The sequence below is a fragment of the Eubalaena glacialis genome, chromosome 10 (genome assembly GCF_028564815.1).
Source record: "Eubalaena glacialis isolate mEubGla1 chromosome 10, mEubGla1.1.hap2.+ XY, whole genome shotgun sequence".
Lineage (NCBI taxonomy): Eukaryota > Metazoa > Chordata > Mammalia > Artiodactyla > Balaenidae > Eubalaena > Eubalaena glacialis.
Genome location: NC_083725.1, coordinates 83994576 through 84019747, shown reverse-complemented (window position 1 = coordinate 84019747; position 25172 = coordinate 83994576). Strand labels below are relative to the sequence as shown.

General features: G+C 40.6%; 1 protein-coding gene across 2 annotated transcripts in view; it reads right to left on the bottom strand.

The window, feature by feature from the left end:
- Window positions 1–5482: 5482 nt before the first annotated feature.
- The window catches only part of ZDHHC13 (zinc finger DHHC-type palmitoyltransferase 13), a 48823-nt gene continuing 29133 nt past the window's right edge, over window positions 5483–25172 (bottom strand). Inside the window, exons 10-17 of one of the 2 annotated variants that reach the window (XM_061201524.1) lie at window positions 23284–23384; window positions 18030–18154; window positions 17097–17159; window positions 16302–16395; window positions 14594–14677; window positions 10645–10802; window positions 8265–8362; window positions 5483–5952 (exon numbers count right to left, since the gene is read on the bottom strand). In XM_061201524.1, the coding sequence (XP_061057507.1) occupies window positions 5814–5952; window positions 8265–8362; window positions 10645–10802; window positions 14594–14677; window positions 16302–16395; window positions 17097–17159; window positions 18030–18154; window positions 23284–23384 (862 nt within the window). In that variant the 3' untranslated portion in view covers window positions 5483–5813. The remainder of the gene's footprint in view (window positions 5953–8264; window positions 8363–10644; window positions 10803–14593; window positions 14678–16301; window positions 16396–17096; window positions 17160–18029; window positions 18155–23283; window positions 23385–25172) is intronic. The other variant, XM_061201525.1, reaches the window with a different exon arrangement.

The window sequence follows — 25172 nt, the reverse complement described above, 5'->3', positions numbered from 1 at the left end:
GTGCTGCATCCAAGATAGTTGCTATCAGTGTCCATCCCGTTCATTTAAGTCACAGGGAGCATCATCAGGGTTTTGCCTAATATTTGTGAAATCGATTCAAATGTGTCCTCTCCAATGTGACTACACAGGCATTTGGTAAAAGGAATGAAGTTATGGCATGGTGATACGAGTCACATGATTGGGCTTGCTTTGACTTTAAAACAAAACAGAAACAAAGCCCTGCTATTACCTCCAAGCTACTGCCTTCTCCCCTCTCCTTTCACAGCCAACTGTAAGACGAGGTCCCATTTATTCCCTAGCATCTCGGCATCTGGCTTCCGATCCCCCCCATGCCGCCACACCGCCGCACCTCCCAAGCACAAACTCTCCAGTCTCTCCTCAGTTGTTCTTCTCAGCCCTGCCTTCGCTCCTGACCACTGCTTTCTCTCTGAAATTAGTTCCTCTCTTTGAATTCTATGACTCTGTCTCCTGACTACCCTCATACTCAACCTCCTCCCAGCCCCCTCCCCTTCCTCTCCAGCTCCCTAGATCCATGTTCCGTAAGGTCATATTCCTGCCCTTCTCCTCTCTTTTTTTGTTTGCATTGGTTTTCATCTTTGGTCTATTTTTAGAATTGATCTTCCCATTTTGGGAGGGCAACTCCCTTTTCATTTTCATCTCATTTTTCTACGTCTCTCCTGTGACAATCTCATCCATCTGTGCAGGTGACTCCCATCCATGCCCTGGCCTCTTTCCAGCTGTCTTAACTGTTCCACTGGATAGCTTTAAGTATCTCAAACAGGCCCCAACTACCAAACTCACCACCCAGTCTCTCCACACTGTTTCCTTTACTTCTCAAAACAGCACCATCGCCCCCTCATTCATTGGGTTCAACACTGCAAAGCCATCTTTGACTCCTCCTCCTCGTCAGTCAGTAACGGGGCCTGCCCATCTCTCCTGTGCCTTCATTATTGGTTGCCTAGACCACAATTAAAAGTTTACCTCTAACATTTTTTATCTGTCAGGGTCCAGTCAGAAAAACAGAAATCACGCTAGTTTTGTTTTTTGTTTTTTAAGAGAGAAAATAATAGAGGAAATTGGCTAAACAGGTGCTAAAATTTTTGAAAAAGTAACAAGGGACACACTGACTTAACACAGAGATACAAACTGCAGCAGCAAGTAGCTACACCACCCCTGGGGCTGGGGAAACAAAGAGAAGAGATGGGGGTATCCTCATTTACATGCCTCGAGGAGAGCTCTCCGGGGGGCTAGGAGTCAGACCTCTGAGGAGAGCGCCCTGCCTGCTAACTGCTGCTGCTTCTAAGGGGCACCATGGAGCTGATCCAGGGAAATAGCTGGACACTGATTCCAACTGTCATTGTCGGGGTGAAGGGCCATTGTTTGAAGAGCGCTGAGGGGAACAGCTGGCAAGTAGGATGGAGTAAGTCCCTTCTCCCCTCCTCCTTCCAGTCTACTGGCGGAACTTAACGGAAAGTCAGCTGACAAGGAGACTGTAATTTTCGGAGTCCTAGCCCAGACACACAACGCAGAGTAGAGGGGGAAGATGTGGCACATTTCCCTACCACTAGCTTCTCTCTCTCTAGTCAATTTTCCAAAGATTTCTGAATAGCCAGCATTTATTGAGCCCTTACTATGTGCCAATTACAATTCTAAGCACTTTAAATGTATTAACTCATCTAATCCTCTTAACAGCACTTGGAGGTGTATACTATTATTACCCACAATACAAATAAGGAAACTGAGGCACTAGAAAGCTAACTCATGTGCCCAAAGAGATGAAAGTAGCTTATAATTGACATATCCAGGATGCATACCCAGGGTGCCTAGTATAAAACAGATTCCCAAACTTTTTTGTAACTTTCACACCTACATATACCCGAGGGAAAAGCCAAAATAGAATAATGGAAGTGCAATTCCCAAAGTAAATGATTCTCAAATTGTAGCACGTACATGGTAAGAGCCATCTGGGGAACCTGACAAAAATTCAGACTCCAGGACTCTCTTCTCAGGGACTGATTTAAAAGGTCTGAGATGAGAAATTTGAATTTCAAACACGTTATCCCTGGACACCACCCTCCGCGCCCATCCCCCAGCCCCTGATTCTGATGTGAACGGTCTGTGGACCACCATTTGAGAACACTAACTTGGCAGGGGTTGGTGAGAAAATAAGAGAGGATATAACTTGAAAAAGTCCACTTGCCCCCAGATTGAGAATCAGCCTTCAACACAACTCTGATCACATCATGTTCTGCTTAAAAGCCCTCAATTCCACTCAACAGACTTATTCAGCAGATTCATGCAAATATTTATTGAACACATACTACGTGCTAGACAGTATTTTAGGTGCTTGGGATACATCAGTGAACAGAACAAAGATCCCTCATGGACCTTATAATCTGATGGGGTGGAGAGGGAGACAGTATGCAGTAGACACAATAAATAAATCACACAGTATGTTAGAAGGTGGTAAGTGCTATGGGGGAAAGGTAGTGTAGGGTAAAGAGGAGGAAAAGGGCAAGAAAAGGATGTTACGACTTTCAAAATGTGGATGAGGGTAGGCCTCATTGAGAAGCCGACATTTCAAAGAAAGCTGTGAGGAAAGGCACTATGGATTTCTGGGGTTACAGCGGTCTAAGCAGAGAGAACAGGCAGGGAAAGGTCTGAGGCAGAAGCATGCCTGGGAGGTATGTGGGATCAGCAAGGCGAAAAGCAGGAGAAGTGGTCAGATCCTATAGGGTCCTGCAGGCTACTGTCAGGGCTTCAGCTCTTCCTCTGGTGAAATGAAGAGCCACTGGAGGGTTCCTGAGGCCAGGAGTGACGTGATTCAATCTGCTTTGTACGAGGATCACCCCGCTGCTTGTAACAGGGTGAAGGTGGAAGCAAGGAGACCAAATAAGAGGGCTGTAGTAATCCAGGCAAGAAGTGATGGTAACTCAGGACTACAGCAGCAATGGTGGCCAAAAGGATTCAATTCTGGATATATTTTGAAGATAGAGCCAGTAGGATTTCTCAAAGAAATGAATCTGTGGTATTATGAGAAAAAGTGAGTTATCAAGAAAAGATTCTAAGGTTTTGGCCTGAGTAATGGAAAGGATGGAGCTTCTGATCAACTGATATGGGGAACACTGAGGGTAGGGAACAGGGTTGTTTACTTTTTATTCATTTACTTTAAAATGTATGTTTTATTTTTTATCGATTTTTAAAATCTATGTTTTATTTGTGCACATGGGGCTAGGGTAGAAATCAGAAGTTCAGTTTCAATTTGGACAAGTCAAATTTAATATGTCTATAGATGTTTAAGTGGATATGTCAAGTACACAGTCTGGAGTTTGAGAAGGAAGTCTGAACTGGAGTTAACAACCTGGGGCGTTTGGGCACATAGATGGTATACGTCACCACGCAATCCGATGAGATTATAAAGGAAGAGGAAATGAGTTTAGATAAAGAGCAAGAAGATCAAGGAGTCGCCTCTGGGACATTCCAACATTAAATGGTAGGGGCGGAAAAACAGCAAAGGAGATGTTAGGCTCTCAAGAGCAACCAGCGAGAGGAGGAGGAAACTCAGGGGTGCTCTCCTGGAGGCCAGGTGAGGAAAGTGTATTAAGGAAGCAGGAGTGACCACCTGTCAGATGCTGCTGGTAGGTTCTGTACGATGGACTTGGAGCTGACACGCAATTTAGCAACACGGAGGACACCGGTGTGCTGGACGAGAGTAGTTTCCATGAGGTGCTGGAGGTAAAAGCCTGACTGCAGACGGGTTAGAAGGAGGATGGGAGAGAGGACTTGGAGATATTGACAAGGTTTTCAAGAATTTTTACTTACAAGAGTAAAGAAATAGTTCCTTATTGCTCACTTTAATCTTACAGCTCCTTAGCTTAACGTTCAGTGCCCCTGGTGATCTAGCCCCCGTCCACCTTTCCAACTTATTAACCAAGCTCCCCACTTCCAACATCCTATACACCCAGGCTGTCATTGTTCTGACTATACTTTAGACTTTCCCGTTGTCTTTACTCATAGAGTTCTCTCCATCTGAATGCCTTTCACTTCCAACTCCCTATTTCCAAACTCAGTATCACTGAAAACCCTTTCTAATGCCCTATCATCCATAAACACTTCCTTGATTACACCCACTGAGGCTCTCCCCAACCTCTAAACTCTAACCATATTTAATTTGCACCCCTCTTATAGCTTTTAGTATTTTCTACATTATACTATAGTTTCATGTATCTTAGCTTCCCCTCTAGACTGTAAATGCCATGATTAGTATGCTCAATTAAATGTTTTATGGCCTCCAACACCTAGCATGATGCTCCATAAATATTTGTGGAATAATTTAAAAATGAATGAAATGTGCTTTCCATGTTACATATCAATTAGGTGTGCTGGAATACAGTGGCTCTGGGAATTTGAATTTTAAACAAGTGAGCCCCAGGCCCCTGCCCTGTCCCTGTGATTCTGATCTAACTGGTCTACGGACCACAATTTGAGAATATTTACTTGGCGGGTGTTGGTGGGAAAGGCAGGGAGAGAGAAAAAGTCCTTCTGTCCCTTAAATGAGAAAAAGTCCTTCTGTCCCTTAAATGAGAATCAGTCTTCAAGCCACAATTCTGATCACATCATGTTCTGCTTTAAAACCCTTCATTCATTCAACAAATTCATTCAAATATTTATTGAACACATACGTGTCAGGTGGTATTCTAGGAGGCTGGGACCTCAGAGTGGGTAGCCCACTTGGTATCCATTTGACCTTGAAGAAAATACAAACTTCTTTAGGCTTTAGTTTCCTTATCTCAAAGCCTCTGTAGAAAAAAGGAGAACAGGTCTTTGAGGAACTGAAAGGTCTATGCCATTAGAGTACAAACTGTGGTCCAAAGCAAGATGGTAAACAAAATAAGGCTCTATCATTCAGGGTCAGTTGGACAAGATAAGAATTTTAGCTTTTACCCCAAGAGCAATGGGAACCTAAGGAAGGGTTTTCAGCGGGAAGGTGCCATGTCCAGGGGCATATTCATATATATATATACACACACACACACACACACACACAATACCAAGAGTTCAAGTTGAATTAGCATTTCTTCCAGAACAAAGAAAATGAGCAATTACAATCACACCAGTCTAATATTTTAAGGGTATTAAGTAAAAATTGTAATTAATCTTTAAGATTTCCCGTTCAATTTTCTAAGCAAAACGGAAAACAAAATTAAATCTTGCTATTGCTATTAACAGTGATCTCAACTCATTCCTGGAATTTGGGAATTTTTCTTCATATCCTATATATACCTTTTCTCAATTTAAGATCCAAGAAGTGTCAAGTGTCAGAAACTAAGTCTCAACTACAAAAAAAATTTTTTATTAAGTGTGAAAGCAAAACAGGTACATCTATTTAAATATTTTTTTACATATTTATAGATAAAACAAAGACAAATAATTTATCAAAAATTACAAGTTTAAAGAATAATACTATTTTGAAACAGCCAATAAAAGTATCTGAAAATACCACATTTTCTCCATAATTGGTGAATATTATCTCCAAAAAAAAAAAAAGAAAAAGGAACTTGTGTTTTCTTGTGAAAAATATAAAAGTTTTTTTTTTTAGATGTCTGCCAAGATTGTTCAGAAACAGTCCATCTTACTAAGTCTGAAAAAGTGTAAGCCTTTCTCGAGAACTTCTGTTTTAACCAAATGCTTTAAAAACCACCTGTGTTTTCCTTTGGGCTTAGGTGAACTCTAAATCTTCACTTTACTTGCAGACCACAGGGCATCAACATAAATACAAACAAATCAGAGTGAGAGTGGTGGGTTGCTTTTCTTCACACTGAGCGAAGAACTTTCTCCTTAGCTGGGTGAAAGACCATGGTGTACTGTGACGTCCAGTCTACTGCACAGGGCTTGACCAAGCCAAAGCAGCCACACTGAAAGAAATCTGCGAGGTTCTGTGTGAACCCAAGGCTGCCAAGAAAGAAAGAGAACACGTCTTACTACATTTCCTGTTAGCATTTGACAAACATTCATTCAAACCATAAACATTCACTGAGAATTTACAGTATACATCCTTCCAAGATCCTGCAGGAATCCAGAGGTGAATCAGACAGTTCCTGAATTTATGGCCCTTAAAACTGAAGCCCAGTTCCATTTCTGGACCTGAATTCCTACTTTGAGATTCCCTGGCTTGTGCCCAGCAACCAAGTTCATTTTGGGTCCCCACTCACTAGAACAGTCACTGCCACCATTAAGTTTCTTTCTTTCCATTCCCACTGCTCTAATTCAGACTTGGATTATCTCAAGGGCCAGACAGGCCAGAAAAACTATGATCAACAAGATGGGATTCTTCGAATTCTAAGAAACTCTAAATGGTGTCTCTGTCTCAATTCCTTCTAATTCATCCTACATACTGGAGACTGGTCTTCCAAACACCTGATATATTCATGGCCCCTAACCTCTCAGTCAAAACCCTTTAACAACATTCCTCTACCCAGAGGCTCAAAGCCAAATCCCTCATCTTTGTACTCACAGCCCTACATAATAAAGCCCAGGACTCCTCGGGTATTGATGCTCCAAACTCATCTTTTGTTATAGCTACTCTGGCTTTATTTTTCCCGTGATCACAACTGCATGGGCCATTCTTCTACCCTGGAACCCACACTCCCCTACTCTTCCATCAGGTGACACCCTTATCCTTTTAAGCCCTACCAGTTCTCAAGGCCTAGGTCAAGGCCCACTTCCCCTTTGGAGCCTTCCTGACTACATATCTTCAGCATCATTTTTTCCTCCATTAAATTCCTGAATGCTACTGTCTGTTCAGTTATCATGAATATTCATTTTTAGGCATACGCCCCATCTTTCAAGGGCCTAGCCCAACGTCTTAAACACATCGGAACACGTCTGTGTGTGAGGATGCGTGTGCCGCTGCTGCAGGTTAGTGAGAGTGGTCAAGAAATTCCCAAGGCTGCTAAGAAGGCAGCTTCCCAGGCAGGGGGCTGCCCACACGGAACTGATGGGGTGGAAGCAGGGAGGCGTGCTGGGGACCGACAGGGCCCAGTTCAAGAGCTGGCTAGTGAGTAAAAGTAACTTAGGGGAAGACAATAAGACAAATCTTTGGTTTGAAGCTAGATTCAAAGTGGCTCCAAGGCTTTACCTTTAGTTCCTCCAGTAATGCTGCCATGTCTTAGCAATTCCCCAAAATGCCCCAACTCTCTCACCTCTGGCCCTTTATTCAGACACTTCTCCAGGGCTCGGGATGCCCTTCCTTCCTTCTCCCCACCCCACAGCTTTCAAGGCTCAGCTTAAAATTCCACCTCTATCACAAAGAGGTCCGTGCTTCGGTGGAGTAAATATTTATTCCTCTGGTTAAGTCACTGAGAAAGGGATTTTATTATCACTGCCAGTCTGAAATAATCATCACAAGCTTAACACGACTCTCTACACTCCATCAGTTTGGCCGTCTCTTCCCAATTAAGTCAATTTCTCTCCTCTAAACACACATCATAGTCATATCCCAGGCTCTGATTTCCTTGCCTAACAGCCTAACAGTTTCATCTTGTACCACGAGTGTGCTTTAAAATAGACTGCTCATGAGATATGCAGTGAGCGGTCAAATCCCTAGAGGGCCCTGGGTCACCTCTGCAGCACTCCCAGCCTCCAAGATCCCGATATATCTGACAGGAGGATAAGCTTCAAACCCTGATCTCTCATCTCATAAGATGACAGCCATCCTACAAACACTCTCATTTTCAGCTGAGGACAGGTTTTACACAACCAGTGCTCTGGGGAAAACATATCCCAAACCTGAAAAAGTAACTTTTCCCTGACACAGGTGGGCACTTTAAACATCAGGCTAAAAGAATTACTGGTGATAGAAAGCCAGGTTGAAAATCCTGGCAAAGTTCACAATCTAACGCTTTCCACAGAGAGTCTTGTGGCTGGTTTTCTCAGCCACGTGCTTAGTTATCTCACGCTGACTTCATGCCAGCAATATGCAACCTTGTGACCATGTGGCTTGACTGAAGAGATCTCCCATCTTGGCAAAACTTCAAAGTCACTTACTGTTTGTGCTGAGTCCAGTAGACTAAATCTTACCACCTTGGGGCTCATGACCTTACCACTCATCTCCTGTCACTGAGGCTTCCAAGAAAGAAGAGGTTCAACTCCGTCAGTCAGTTAGAGGATGGCAGCAGGGCTGTAGGTGGTGACACTAGGTCGGGAAACCAATGGCGAGGCCAGCACCTTCCACCGGCTCAGTGGGCAGAATAGGTCTCACTTACTTGTATGGGGTCCTCCTGAGGGACAACGTCTGTTTCATGTGCCTGCTCTGCTTCAGCAGGCTGGTTCTCTCATGAGAGGTCAGGCCCAGAAAAGCAATCTGAAAATGAAGGTGGGAAGGTACATGAAAAACACCACCACATCGAGGCTCATCACTCTTAGCAATGCATCACAGGACACTGGCAAACATTCAGTTCTCCCCCAAAGACAACATCACCTGGACTGCTAACCAAGGATCACGGTGAGGGGAAGGACAGAGCAGCTCAAAACAAGACTCCTATGTAAATCTAGTAGCTAGGCATTTTATTTTTTTTTGATTGTCTGACTTTTTTTAACCTTTAAGAAAGCAGAGTGCATTGACTCAGAGTCGTGAAATGATTGCTTTAGTAATTCAAGTTGTGGCTTACGGCCATGTTTAGATTCTCAACACATTCAGCATTCAACTTCCAGGTGAATCAAACAACATAAGTTCAGTAGTAATGCAATTATCTCAACCTCTATACGCTTCTTAGTATCTCTTTGAAAAGGGCCAAATAAAAAAGTTAATCTGAAGTGAAGAACATTTAAATCCATAAATTTGGGGAAGGGTAAGAATTAAGGTAACTTTAAGAACTCTCAAATCATTAAAACCAATATTATTCACTGAGATATCTCACCTAATCCTCAAAATAATTCAAACATCAAGTTCCTTATCTGTAAGACAGAGATTATCACAGCATCCTCATCGGATTCTCTAAGGATTTGCGATAAGATATTTAAAATGATCCAGTGCAGAGGCTGATAGAGATGAAGTAACTGGCCCAAGGCCACACAGCTTAGAAAGTGGCAGAACTGGGGCGGACACCTCAGTCAGTGTGAGAATAAAGCCCATGGTCCTTGCCAGCCCTCTATATGCTCAGTTTGACTCCCTACAGTCAAAACCATGACTCACCTGAGCACTCAGGAAACGAAGGGCTTTAAATAACTGGATTGTTTTGTTTATTAAGAAAACAACTTTACTCTGAATTCCTGTTTTTGAAAACTAACCAAAACTTTGAGTCCACTTTCCTGCCTTAGAGAGTATAAACAAACTTTCTTTTAAAAAGTAAAGACATTATAGCCTCAAATGTACTTATTCTAAGAATCCAGGAAAGAAGAAAGAGAATTAGAACTGATGTCCCAAATCTTAGGTTCTGCTTCTAACTCCACCTCTGACTGAGCCCTATGGCCATAAGCAAGGCACTCAACGTCTCTTAGGCTTAGTTTTCTCATCCATAAAATGGAAACACGACTTTGGCACAGACTCCAACTCAAATGTCTGAGGCCATTGACGGGAAAGTGCTTTGGAATACGTAAAGCATATATAAATATTAGGTATTATAAATGATTATAATATTAACAATCATTGATGCTAATATCCATTCTTACCGCCTGAGTCTGTAGATGTCAGATAGGAGATTAGGACGAGTATTCAGAAACCTCAGTTCAGTCAGTATTATTAGCTTAATTCCTTTCCTTAGCATTTTCCCCCCTTTTTCTTACTTTATTTTTTATTATTATTGCAGAATTGGTTATTCCCCCATAAAAATGGAATACATCTTGCTTTTGTTGAGTAATGCTCTAATTGTCTGAGGTCCGGCAATAATTGGCTCAGACTGATCATGGCTGTCCATTCCACGGGGGCAGGCCATAGCAACAATGAGAATTAGGTTACGCTCATAAAGGAAGGCAGGCAGCAGGGAGGGGACAGAAGCTTCACAGAAAGCTGAAGGTGGTGGCTACTGCCCTGGAGCATGAGCTTTCTAATGGTCATGACCTACTCTGCAAGTGTAATTACCATGTCTGTTGGTTAGCGATGCATCTTTCATTTCTTCCCCACTTCCATCCACTTAAGTACTGCATAATAATAAGGATAACAAACAGGTCTGGGAAAAGTGAGGGAACATAATAATCTCACATTTGCACAATGCTTTACAGTTTATACCATGCTTTCATATGCCATATAATTTAATTATATGATGGAAAAACCCCTTGAAACGAACTGTCAGAAGACCTAAGTTTCCAGTTCTGATTTTTGCCACTCACTGGGTGACCCTGAGCAATTCAATTCACCTCTCTGTACCTCTATCTGTAAAAGAGGTCAGATTAGATAACTCCTAGGGCTACACTAACATCTTATTACTCTAACCTTTAAACTATCCTGCGAGAGTAGACAGGCATTATTATCCCCATTTTACAGACAAGGAAACTGAAATTCAGGAGTCAAATGACACGCCCAGACCCACAGAGTAAGTGACAGAAGCGGAACTCAAATCTAAGCGTTCTGATTTGAAATTCAAGTCTTTCTATCTCACTATGGGGTACTGGAAATTTTACTCAAAGGCATTATTAGAAGATAAATACCTGAAAGAGCTGATTTAGTAATAAAAATGTTGACCATGAGAAATGGAAACTTGTTAACATGAAGATATATACGACCCAAGGGGAACAGGCCACAATCTGATTGAGGTAGGTCCACAGTCCATCTTCTCTGAATGTTGTGACACAATGATTTGACCAATCTGTGAATTCACAAAAAAGGAACCCATTATTTAAAAAGGCAACAAACTAGTGATCATTCCTCAAGAAGATAAAAATCACTGCAGTTCTGTTTAGGGAGAAGAGAAAGTAAGACATGATGGCACAGATCAGAACTCAACTTTAAGATTTTATCTTCCAAATAAATGCCAGCTCAACAAAGATTAAAAAAAAAAAAAAAAGATACCTCACTGTTAAGGCTATGATAATACTGCATTGGTAGTTGGCAGTGAGGGAATAAAAGCAAAAACGTCTATAAAATCATCACTAAAATTAGCATATTCAGCATAAAAAACGCTGGCCAGAAGTTAATTGTTCAAGGACTTGATAACTGAGAATGATTATATATTTAATAAACATTTCTCCTAGAAAATTCTCTATCTTATCCATGTTACAGCAAGATAAGGGTCTATTACAGAACAGAATATAAACTCTTATTAAGGGTTCAGATCAACAGGCCATTTCTGTGGGCACAAGAAATCCTATAAGCACCTAGATACCACTGGACCACAGCCTACAGCATGCAGTTACTGGGTGTACTTCTGCACTGGGACCATAATTAATCCTGCAGGGGGAGAAAAGCCAGGTGAGAGAACTCATGAGTCAGACACCCCTAGGAAAAGAACAGAGGACAAGATTCATATGGTCGCAGCTCAGTTTTTCCCCAGAAACATCTATTTACATGCCGATCAAAAGTGAGGCCTTCACTATGGTCTTCACGATACTGACCCTCTAACCCACACAGCCAAGAGCAGCAGTAAGAACACAGGTAGGAAGCAGCAGAAACAAGGGAACAGATCTTCAAGGTTATGTAAAACCAATGACTTTAAACAGGCATCATGAGCATTCATAAAGGACAAGGAAATAAGAATTGTGTAGATTTGCACCTTGAGGTTTCATAAACGCCTCTGACAATTTGCTAAGTAGTTTCAGACATTTTCCCAAAGCAGCACATTAAGAGCTCCTGGGACAGGAAGAAAATGAGTCCATGACTTAACTATCAACTGTCTGTCCATTTTTCCTTTTTGAGTCTCATTTGATTTCCAACCATCTTTCATGAATATATGCCAGAAGAATTCTAAGGGCAATCATCATAGAGTAACAATCAAGGTAAAAAACTTAAGGTAAATTACACTTTCTTTAGAGCTTCTCTCATTAGGACTACAAAGAAAGATGCATTCCATGTACCTGATATAACAAACAAAAGAATATAATTTCCAACAGCAGGCAGAGGAAACAGCTGCTGAGTGGGAAAGAGTATCTACTTTCTTTCAGCTTCTGGATTTCTACTGCTCCCTTCTGGGAATTTTTTTGATAACACAGCATGACTTTGAACGGAAATTTTCATAGGACTGATTTCAGATTTATCAAAGATATGGCTGCGAATGGCCACATACATTATGTTATGCAATATAACACTTTAATATGTACTAATAATACATTCTTATCAGGTGGTCACTGGCTAATGATAGGGAACACGTATTGCTCCAGGTCAATCACTTTCATCTTCAAACAACTCTGACAGTTATAATGTTCTTTCTGACAATGATCTAAAATCTTTCTCCCTGTAACTTGCGGGATGCTGACACTTTGAGTGACTTACTGTCCACCCTGAAAACAGACCTCACAGAAGGGGAAATGCATGGAGGCTGCACAGAGTCAGAGTAGCTGGAACCGGATCCCACGAGGAGGATGAGGGTGCACAGTAGCGTTCTGGCACCAGGAGCGTTAACGATAAACAAAGAAGGTGGGATGACAATGAGGTCTCATTAGAAAAATGGAGCAAAAGTTCGTTTTTGCTGTCTGAGAGATAACGATAAATGACAGGATGCGTGCATTCGGTGTAAAGAAATACTGTCAGAATATAAATGGGATAAAAGTAACAAAACACGTTCAGCTAGTCTATACAGCTGTTAGTAAATGTAAGGTGGACTGTTCCTAAGAAACAAAAAACGTGATACAAAAATTGGTTGAGCCACAGAATAAAGACAAAGAGGATGGAAGAACCAAACGCATGTAATAAGGAAGCAACTTGGAAAGAATGAATGTGATGGAAAATTACTTCTGTCCTTATCAATACAGTCGTATGCTGGACATAGCCACCACACAAAGATGACTATTTTTAGTGGAGAGAGAGAATGGGGAGAGACAAGAGTCGTGTAAAATCTGGCTCCTCTCCACGAGGATCAAGTCCAAGGGACAAGTTGGTCCATGGGCAAGCTTAGAAAGGTTTTCCAGGAACATGCTTTACTGTCACGCCTTAAAAAGGCAGCTCTTTCGACAGAAAGAAGCACTGTCAACAAAATCTTTTATTTCTTACACCACAGGACATAATCTAAGAGGTTTTAAAATTTCAATGCTTAGGATTTCTGATGGCCTTTGACAGGAACTGAGATCAGGGATCACAACCTTCTGACTTAGGTCCATTTGAGATGGTGGCAGTTACACTGAGCTACAAAAGCATTCCCTAGTGATCAGAGACACCGACGGTGTCTGGTAGGGAGAGGGGCTGACAAGGTAACTGAGGCCCCCTCCATGCCTACGGCAGGGCTAAAAATAGATCATTTCGTAGATTTTAATTAACAATCTCTAAAAATGAAACCTTAAACAAAACAAAACTTGTAATACTGGATGTTTCTGGAGAAGAGATCTGGGAGGCTGGGGACAGCACAGGAGGAACTGTCTTTCAACAACTAAACGAAATTTAAACTAGAGAAAGCCAGTGGGTGAGTGGGGCGGGGAGTGTAAGGTGCGGTGGGACTTGGGATGCTAAGGGGAAAAGAAAAAACGTAGGAAAAAACTTTCCACGTCCTCCTGCATCATTTCAGATTTTAGCTCAAGCAACAAACTAGTATTCTACCAGCAAAATCTAAGACTTAAGCATGAATATAACAAGAGGGTGGATGGAAACAGATCAGTAGCGAAGCCTCTGCCTCTAGATCCAAATTCTCCTAAAACCTTCAGAATAAATGAATAATAAACAGTTAAACAAATAAAGTCAAAATAAACTACAAGCACAGTAAGTGTTTCCGGTTAGGTAACCTAGTCCAAGGTCTGAAAAGCACAGTCATGCAATTCTTAAGAGCTAACCAAAATCCTCCCTGCTTCAATTTAAACCCTGTTCTTAGTCGCTCACCTTGGAACAGCTCAACGTCACTCCCTCCATGAGACCCCCTCAACGCCCTTCTGCACTGCTGTTGAAAAGTTATTTGCCTTTCTCAGGGATGCAGAATAAGTGAGCTAATGTTTTCTTCCAAGTTATTATTTTCGACCTTTCGATCATTGTTACCGTTTTCCCATCAGTTCTAAGTTTTGACTTGACATCTGTCAAATGGCATGAGCTTTCAGAGTTTTGTTCCTTAATTACTGTGACCACCTCCACCTCCCTCCCACAACCTCTCTAGCACCAATCTTTTTTTTTCCCCTAGTTTATTTACTTATCACTTCCCTTGCTTTGTACTTGAACACCTGATTTTTACTCATTTCACTGGGGGATAAATCTGCACTTACCTTAAATGAATCTCTATTTCTGACCACTTCTCAAATTTGTCAAGGTCACTTTAGAGTTGAATCTCTTCCAAACTACTGACAACTAACCTCTTCTAGCACTTCTTGCAGCTCCCCAATGCTGAGAGAGTCTTAGAGACATTTGTTTCATTTTTATTAAGGTATGGTTTATAGTCATCCAGCCGGAATGTGAGATACAAGAGTTTACAAGAAAAAGTATATGTGAGTGCAGGTGCATAAGTTTGCTATAAGAAAAATTTATACTTACAGATGAAAGATTCATATATAATCCAGTCACACACAATGGAAAGGAAAAATAAGAAGAATATGTAATAATGATGGTTGCCAAAACCTACATCAAAAAGAAAAACATGTTTAATACTTTCTTCCAATGATTTTCCAGATCAAGACCTTATTAAACCACTTCCCTGTCAAAAGCCTTCACCAAAGTAAAAGAGAAATAAGCTATTGTTTTGCTTTTAAATACCATTAAACCCAAACCAAACAGCTCTGATATGTCATGTTCAATTGTCCATGTTAACTAAACTAATATTTATTCATTACACTTCTTTTTTGGATAGAACAAATACAGCTCTAGGATGGCCTATACAGCATTGGAGGGAGGGGAGGAGGCAGGATTTGGGGCAAGTCATACCCTGTCTCTTCCTTCCTTCCGTGTAATAGGTTTATATAAGTACAACTTCTGGACATCAAGTACTGACTTAATCAGGGGAACAGAGAAAACAAATCTGAGGGGCAATAGATATATTGCAGGAGACTGACAAAGCAAAAGAGGGGCAACCTGTGGCCTGAGAAAGGCCTACAGAAGCAAAGAAGGGGTGAGGGGGCCAGGCAACCAAGCCCCACTGTTGCATGTGCTGCCCCCTTGATGCTGGAGATGGCAGCATTTTGATGCTAATGACACAAAAGCTCCTTAGCCACCATCACATTCCCACCTCCTCCTGAGGTAGCAAAGCCCAGCAGAAGGAGCAACACCCACTGGAATCAGGAGACCCAGATTTACGAATGACAAGCTGTGTGACTATAGGTACATCACTTAACTTCTCTGATTCAGTGTTCTTACTTTTAATATGGGGAAAATATCTCTTCTGTCTACTTTACAGGCCTGTGGCAACCAAACAGGATGACATATATGAAAACACTACGTAAACGCAGTGTGATAAAAATACGTAGGCTCATACTATTGTTTTCCCACTGCCATTCAAAGCTGCCTGTTATAATGCCAATCATCTCATCTCTATGGTGGGATGGGGTACACGAAGCCTGGAAGCCCAGGAATTCTCTCTTCACCTGTTCTCTAGGAGTAGTGGAGAACATCAAAATGCACCGAAGAAAGCTGCCTGAGCTGAGGCAGCCTTTTGTTCATCAGGATTATACATGCATAGCCTCCCCTGAAGACCCATGACCATAGTCCCTCTGAAGTTCCTCATAATAAAGCCCTGGCTTTTACTGTGACAGCTCGGAGGAAACCCAGGGCTTCGGATCAGAACGCTCCCTGGGTGGAAGGCAATCCCCAGACCTCTGCCGTCTCTGGTTCTAGCACCTACCTGAGCCTTAGAGGCAAGTAGAGAAGGTGAATAAAAGGGACAAGACACAAAATATGGAAAAGACATGGTATCTGGAGCGGAAGACTGACACTACTAAAGTGATCTCAAGCAAATAATTTGACCTTTAATATTTTTTCAACTCTAAAATGGAGGTAATAATACCCACCTCTGATGTTCAAATAGGATACTATATATGAAGGTACTTTATACATGTTAAAATACTATACAAATGACATTAATTATTATTATTAACATCAAGAGTCCATGTTCCAAAAGTGTTAGACCACAAAGCTGATTCTCTGACAAGCAAGAATGGACCCCTTACATGCTTTCCACTTTTTCTGAGTGACACACATAACTAAAGAGAGCTGAACTTCAAAATGGTAAATGGAAACTTGACCCTCTCACCGATGCACCGTCCAGTCCACAGGCAATGTTGATCATACCGAGCCACACAGGAGTTGCACACCTGGCAATGGAGTGACCTTAATGGCTTCCTTATCTAAGTGGACAATTAAGAGAGATCTAAGCAAAAATCAGAATCTCAAAGTGGTAACACATCAAAAGCAAAATCTTATTCCTAAATTATAAAGACATTGGCACAAATAATCCTAAATCGATCATCAATTCACTTAGAGGCTCTGGAATGCCTTATTACTATTTACTTCCACATGTCTAATTAGGCCGTCACTAAAAGGGATCTGAATTCCAGAGCTTACTGACACTGACTAAGGGGAAATGAGGCAGCACCACACAGCAGAATGAGCCCTGGACTAAGAAAAAGGGAACCGAGTTACACTTCTGGTTCTGCCAATAATTTAGGGAAAGTTACTTCCTCCCTCTAGGCTATGAATCTTCAGTTGCTAAATCAAAGGTTTCACTAAGTGGTTTCTAGGGTCATCATGAGCCTCTGACTCCAAGTTAGTTCTAACATATGCTTCATGGCAGGAAAAAGCAAAGAAAACACACAAAGAGATTTAACCACAGGCAACTTCAAGAGATTACAAACATCATTCTCCCACATGTTCAAGGCAGAAGACTATTCTGACAGTAATGCAAAATTAAAGAAAACAAATTTTACACCTGGTAAAAAGAAAGGTGTATAAATATACCATGAAGATTTGAAAAATGCTTACATGAGCAACGTAACCAAGAATTTGCTTTTACGATGGGAAAAAAATTATAAAGAAAAGACTCACTCACAAGACATGATGTACAAAATGTTCTGAAATCCAGACAGCCGGTCTCTGCAAGGGTGATGATATTCTGAAAGACATCAAGTTTGACCTTATGTTTGCGTTTTATTGGGGAATGGATGATGCACGGTTACATACCATTCTCACAGCTCTCTCTCCAAACTGAGGTAGCTAGAAAAGCAACTTAGAAGACTTGCCACCATATCATTCTGTGCTTGAAATATGTGACTTTTCAAGGCTGCATTTTCAACCATAGCCAATAAATTAGAATGCACAAAAATTACACCCCCCCTTTTCTCCATGAATGGCAATGATTTCTCAGTTATAGTATGCTAGAGAAAAATAAATACACACATTATACACTCATAAAAAAGGAACAAAAACCACCTATACATCAGAACTGATGGTTACAAGCACCAAAGGCAGTCTTTCAGGAACACTGGCTTTAGGTAACAAAGAAGACAACCGTCTCCCCAACTTCTAAACATTCACGAGCAATGGAAGACACATCATGTCATCTGACAATTTCATGTCTGAGGAAGAGAAGGGGCATCTTCTCAGCCAGTAAGGAGAAGGACTCTGCTTGACCCCTGCCTAGATACCCTCCATGTACTTAATGGGGGAATTTAAACTGTATGATCATTATCTAAGTATTACTATAAAGAAGTAGGCGCTCATATCTACTGACAGAAATTATATCTGAAAAAGTCCTGGTGGGATATTACTGTAATAAAAAATAAAAATATTTTTTAAACTTTCATATAAATAAATGACAGTGGAGAAATCTGTTTGTTGATTTTAATCATCCCACATTTACACTGCATCTATTAGGTCCCAGGCACTAGAGACGCAGGCATGACAAAAACCAACATGGTCATGACCCTCTATAGTTTCCATACTCTCCTATAAAAAAATCAGTAACATTACAGAGAAAGCTCACCATCTTCCTTTCTTCTTCAGAAGCCTTAGTGAAGCCTGGATCAGTTGCCCAAGTCTTGTAGAAAAAGTAGAGGAAGGCTGCTATGCTGAGAATGAAAACGAAATAGAAAGTGGTGCCTGCTAAATGTTAAAGCAAAGTTAAGGAACATATCAGACTTCAAGTAAGAACAGCCTAATTATGATGAAAGCAGATTTCATCACTGGTGCCTAAGAGTCTCTTTTCTCTGCATTCTAGCCTCACCTTCCCTTACGTACACATATCCCTACCCTCAAACCTGGCCCCATTCTATGCTCTAATCCTGTAGGAATTTGCTCATAGTTGGCTAATAATTAATCTCTTCTCATTAGTTGAAACTCATATAAAATATTGATAGGAATAGTTATAATGTATGAAGAACCTCCTAAAAATTGAAAAACCTTCCATATCCAAATAAATTAATATCTAAACGGTGTAACTGTGGCTCTCCTGTGCACACCTAAAACAGTATTTTCTGATCATTTTAACAAAATTAGTCAAAGAAACAAACCACTGAATTCAGAGAGGCCAACTAAAAATATTTCCCTATATATTAAATTAATGCTAGCAAAGATTTCCTACTGGAAAGTTTTCATAACTTAATCCCTGTAACTGTATTAGGCTGAGTTAATTCAGAAACAAAGAAATTGCTCTCCTTGCAAAGTGATTACAAATCAGATACTATTTGGAAAGGCAGATATTATGGATAAATTAAGATAAAGTGTTTCAAGGATAAACATTACCCACTTTGAAGTGTTTTTGAAATGGTACAAATTCTTTGTATAAAAAAGTAAAACTCGGGCTTCCCTGGTGGCGCAGTGGTTGAGAATCTGCCTGCCAGTGCAGGGGACACGGGTTCGAGCCCTGGTCTGGGAAGATCCCACATGCCGCGGAGCAACTAGGCCCGTGAGCCACAATTACTGAGCCTGCGCGTCTGGAGCCTGTGCTCCGCAACAAGAGAGGCCGCGACAGTGAGAGGCCCGCGCACCGCGATGAAGAGTGGCCCCCACTTGCCGCAACTAGAGAAAGCCCTCGCACAGAAACGAAGACCCAACACAGCCGTAAATAAATAAATAAATAAATTAATTAAAAAAAAAAAAAACACACATAAAACTCTGCCCCAGGGAAAGACAAATGAATGTGCAATAATAAACCAATACGCCAGTAGTAAACCAGTTCTCCTTGCCCAATTAAAATCACTATATTGACATAGTAACTGTATCTGCCTTCCAAGGTGTTGCCAAGATGTTCTTCTGCTAAACTTCAGAGTGGAAAAGGTGGCCATAAAATAAAACTCTGAACGCTTGCTATTCAAAGTGTGGTCCATGGGTCCCACAGCAATGGCTTTACCTGGAAGCCTGGTACAAGGGCAGAATTCCAGACCTCACCCCAGACCTGTAGGAGCAGACTGTGGATTTTAACAAGATCCCTAGAGGATGCACATGCACATTGTAGTTTGAGAAGCACTGCTCTAGCCCACAAAAACCAACACAACCACATCTGGTTCAGGTAGGCAGGAACGAATCTTGTTGGTTTAGTTTATGTGTTTATCTGCAGATGGGCCTGGCTTTAAGAAAGAGATAGGATCCAAAAAAGTTGTGTGAAACTGAAATTTAATTCCCATAAAATCCTGATCAACACACATGACACAGTCTCAAAAACACATTCAGTTTAATCACATGATCATCTCATATGTATTGACTGGACCAAATTTTGGGCTCTTATTCTGAATAACTTTCAAAACCAATCCCAGGAGAATCAATGGATTTTCTCCTTCCAAGTAAAATGAATCGCACTACATTCCCTCACATAAAAGCCAAACATTCCTTGCTTCCATGTCCTTGCTTTGTGTGGTTCATTGCCCTCAAGTGCTCCCCACTTCACCCCATCTACTTCTAAAACCACATTTTTGGAACGTCCAAGTCCTAACTGCCTTCAAGACCTAACTTAAAACCCGCCTTCCCCCTTTAGGTCTTTCCTGATTCCCTATGGGAAAGGATTCTCTCCCTTCCCTGAACCTAAGAATGCTTATTCTACAGCACTTAGCCCTTAGGTCATAGTTGTTTGTAGACGTCGCAGCCTCCCCAGTTAGCTTGTGACCCTTTTGCAGTTAAAAAGTTTCTCAACGTGGATCTAAAATCTGCCTTTTTATAACTTGGACTAACTGGTTTTCATTCTTTAGCTCCTTTATTTCTACACTGTAGATCTACACTATAGGTGTCCTATAGATAGACCCTACAGAAGCTGCTTCCCCATTTGTTCAGTAATTATTGAGTGCTCATTCTATACAGTGCACTGGCTTCCAAATGACAGACTTCCAAACACCTGAAACGGGAAGGCAGAGCTCACACCTCCAGGATAAGCAGCAACAGCATTCCTCCTACAACACGCTCTCCTGGGTATGTTCCTGCTTTGTTCCTGCTCTCTTTTAAAAGAACACATCTCAGGTGTGTCCTGACCAGGGCAGAAGACAGTGAGATTGCTGATGTCTTTTCCTTGGACACTCACATCGTCCTTATATACTGGCTTCCCTGAAAGCTGCATCACTACCCATGCTGGGTTTTTAGTCAAAGCTCCTGGTTCTTTTTCACTTGACTGGAATCTATGTCATTCCCACAACAATGCGCACCTGTACACGTTGATCCTCTGAAACCCAGTATTAGGGCTTCACATATTTATCCTTCTTAAACTTAACTCAGCTAGAGACGGAATCACAAATGTAACGTTCAGTGGTTCGCCATCTCTTTCCTGAATCCTCATCTTACTTCCAAACTCATCAGTTAGGTCCTCTCTCTTTCTCTCAAACCTGCCTCATAAAAGATAAACACATTATTTGCTGAACATATAAAAGGCACCAGAAGAAACTGTTCATCTGAGGAGCTAACCTAGAGCTGCTCTTAAAATTAATCCCAACATGTAGCCTTCCACACAGATTTTATTCATAAGACCAATTAATAATAATAATAATAATAATAATAAAATAATAGGTATTCTTTACAGAATGGGGACTATGGTCAGCACTTTACAGACATCCTAGCGTAGTAATCCTTGCAGCTGCCCCATGAACTTGGTACTGTTATCCCCGATTTACAGAAAACCTGAGACTCAGGGAAATTATTTGCCCAATGGTACATAACTAGTAAGAAAAAAAAGCCAAAACTCCAATTCATTCTGTCTGATTCCAAAGACCGTACTCTTTCCACAGTTTCCCAGACCCTCTTCCCATGATGGGCAAGGCGGCTGTGGGAGTGGAAGCCCCATGCAATCCACACTTGGCAACACGACTAGTCTACACTCTCAGGCTGGGTCTTTCCAGGGCAGCACCTCAGGGCACACCCAAGGCAATTCAAACAGCATTTAGCATTCAGCTTGAAAAACACTGATCTGATGGCGCCACCTACTGACCGACCTGCCCTCACCAGCAGTGGCCTCACGTGGGTGCTCAGATCAAACGGCTTCATGCTGTACGTGTGAGTAAAACACCTTCCTGTCAACTCCAACATCTTAAGATTCTGTCCAGCTATGGAAATCAAAACAGTTCTTCTGATATAATGACATCTTCACAAATATTGAACAGCAGTAAACTCAACTGAATACTAAGCTGAATACTAACTAAATACCTCTGTAATTGAGGTTTTCAAACTACAGTGGAGTAACATGTTTGTTAATACTAATGCTGCAAATTTGAAATAATTCAATGTAAAAACTACCACATTTTAGGTGCAAAATTTGAAATAGTGTGAGTTTCTCACATTTTAAAAATTCATCAAGAAACACAATTTTTAAACTGTGTTTACTCCACTGCATGTGAGTTGGTAAATAAAAGTATCAGCCAGCCCTTTCAGTACCATGTCAACTACCATAGGATTTACCAGCCTTGGGACTTCTACAAGTGATAAAGTATTTTCGTATCACATTATGATATCATCCAAGCCTTTATTAAGTGGTGGTAATAAGGCTAGTGGTTAAAAAGCTGCCCTCAAATAAATAATTATGAGACAAAGGTTAGATGTAATAAAATCTTTTGAAAAGAGTCAAATGCCCTCCATGGTATGCTGTGCCATTCATTTAGATTAAAGGAATCTGAAAAATATTAGAGATAATGCTCAGAAATAAAAAGCATCCCTAAAGTAAAAACATGCTATATAGTGAAGGGAGATGTATGCATGCTGAGAACTCATATGCCTCTCTCACTTTACATTTATTCCTATGGAAAAATATTCTTGAACTGAGTGTATGCATCTCTCTCATAAACAGTATTCTTTCTTTTCAAGTGTGTCATTACCAGAAAGAGAAATAACATAGAGCTAAAGGAATACGCTTAAAGGTACATGTCTATCTACCATACCCCTTCTTCTCTTCCCCTGTAAGGAAAGCAAGACTTTAATGTCTTCCTAGGATCCTTCGAAGGGGAGAAAGGAGCCTGGAAAGAGGTGGGAACATCAAAAATTGGAGAAAATGCCTCCTTCCCAATGGGAGCTATAAGTAACTATAAACCAAGAAGTAACCCCTATCCCCACTTCTAGCTGACTAGACTTGGCCTGGGCCCTGCTCCTTGAGTGATAAACCTATCCCTTAGATGAGTTTTTTTTTTAAGCTACGGGTTGCCATCCATTAGTAGGTCATGAAAGAAATAAATGGGCTATGACCAGCATTTGTTAAAAAGGAAATAGAATAGGATAAAACAACAAAATATCAGAGTAAAGCACATATTCGGATTACTGTTTTCTGAAACTTTTTTTCACGTACGTTTTGGGTGGCAATGCAAATTTATTTTTACTGTGTACTGAAAATCACTGCCTTGGATAATAACACTGCACTGACCACTGCTGAGGAGGACACATTTCCTCCAGTATTCTTCCCGTGCAGGAGACCTTGGTACCCAGAAGATTTATTCATCACCTATAACTGCTGACCAAGTTAAAAGAACCATCGGACCTTGAAGAGAATCTCAAGGCAATACAACAAATTTTTATGGATCTAAATAAAACAGTAATTCATTATATTGTTTCCTTCCTATGAGTAATCAATACTAGACACCTGCTGTTTCCATAGTGTACTCTGAGATCATTTCCAGAATTCAGTAGATTTCCAAACATCTTCAACCAGGACCATTAAATGAATATAAATTTGACTTACTTTCCCTGGATCTCTTCTAGTAGCTAAATTTCTAACAATGGCATTAGTAATTTTTAAAAGCAAAATGAGATATGCATTTAAATGTAACCTGGAAGGATATCAGGAACAAATAAGATGAACCAAGTCACAAATATCCAAAAAACGGAACCCAGCAGAAAGACTGTTGGTAAGTACATAAGGTTCTTATACCCGACCAAGAACCTAAAAGAAAAAAAGGATAAACATAAGGTATTAGTGAAAATAAGCTCGACTCGTATTAATTTTAGTCCTAAATCCCCTTAAGTAATAATAGTAATAATAATGATGCCCTCACATAACAACAACAGCTTTCACTGAGTGCTATGTGCCACTTTCCATGTGGTAACAGAGTTACACACCATCATCACCCCATTTTACATGTGAGAAAACTGAAGCACCAGGACCTCATAAAGTGAATGTTCTAGTTCCCATAATTAACTTATACAGTATTCCATTCCCAGTAACTTTATACTTTCAAATCTTTTTTACTGCTATTGCAACATATATTTGTATTTCTTTCTTTTTTGGCATATCATATTTTCAAATACTCCAAAATGCAAAAATATAAATCCTTGGAGAGTCACCTTCGCATTTAACAAGCTTTCTTCTAGAGGCTAGCAGTGTATTTCTGAAACATACAGATGCACAGAACCTTGAGCACTTTCATCCTACAAACAGCTTGCAAAGCAGACACTCGATGTAAAAAGACACGTAAAGGCTAACAGTGACACTAGTCATCAGACACCAACCATCTCGCTTGGGTCAAAAGCACCTTGGAAGTCCACATATAACTTACTCAAATGTTTAATATTGTTGTTTCAAAAGAAAAAAATCTGTCCTTTACAATAAATACTCAATATAGTAAATCGGTGCATGAATAGAGATTACCTGGATCTACTTTAAAATTTATACCAGAAAAAAAAAAGGTTGATGATAGATATTAAAGGGTTTTTAAAAAGCTATCAAGATCATAAATACAATTATGATAAAATAATATTTGACAACAACTAAAGATCCCAAACCTCAGGTCCCCAGTATGCTGCCAGAATAGGCCAAATAGAGCCCATGTAATCTCCATGGCATGGCTTGTCTGAGATTTTGCAGCAAAATATGTTTGACCTAATTAAGTGGTGCAGTGAACTACCTAGTTTGTAACAGCCTGCTACTACGACCTGTCTACTTCTAACAGGTATCTCATAGCAGCCTGGATCAATAAGCAACCTCCCGTGGAGCCTACTAATAGTGGAAGTTTACAGCTGCTTACCTCCGTGAAATTGGGACTCTACAGAGTGGGAGAAATAAAAGCAGTTGCCATATGAATTTGTCTGCTATTTGAATAGTGTACATATGCTAAGCCTAGCATATGAAGCCCTCAACTCGCAAACAAAAGTTTCCATATAAATTTTTTGTAATGTGAGTTTCTATTAAGACAAACAAAATCTCAAATGCCCCTATCCTAGGTGAGTAGATATTGCCAGCCTTTGCTTTCTCTCTGGAAAAAAAGAAAAAAATGATGACTGTAATTTGGCTTAAAATTTATCTGAAGACCAAGTCAACCCAATTAGTGGAAAATAAATAAATATCTCTAACTTATAAGTTTTCTGAATAGCAGACAATTTTAGGCATTTTGCTATTTTTCAGAAATTTGAACTTTTATTTAACATTTAAATTCATTTCCAGACTACTGTCCTGCTCTTGAGTGATTAAGAGGTAAAATTCCTCTAATGCTTTGTTTTCTGTTATAACAAAAGCAACTCATGCTTATTCTACAAAATGCTGGTAATCAAAAGGACACAGAAATACTCATAATCACACCCTGAAGAGAGCAACACAGCACTTCCTTTCAGATTCTCTTTTATGGATCATCATCACTACATTTTCCTTTCAGTGACTGAAAATGTTCAACAGGAGAGACAAGTGTCCTGCTTGTATGGGCCTTACATTCCAGGAAACAGTGATTAAGTGCCATGA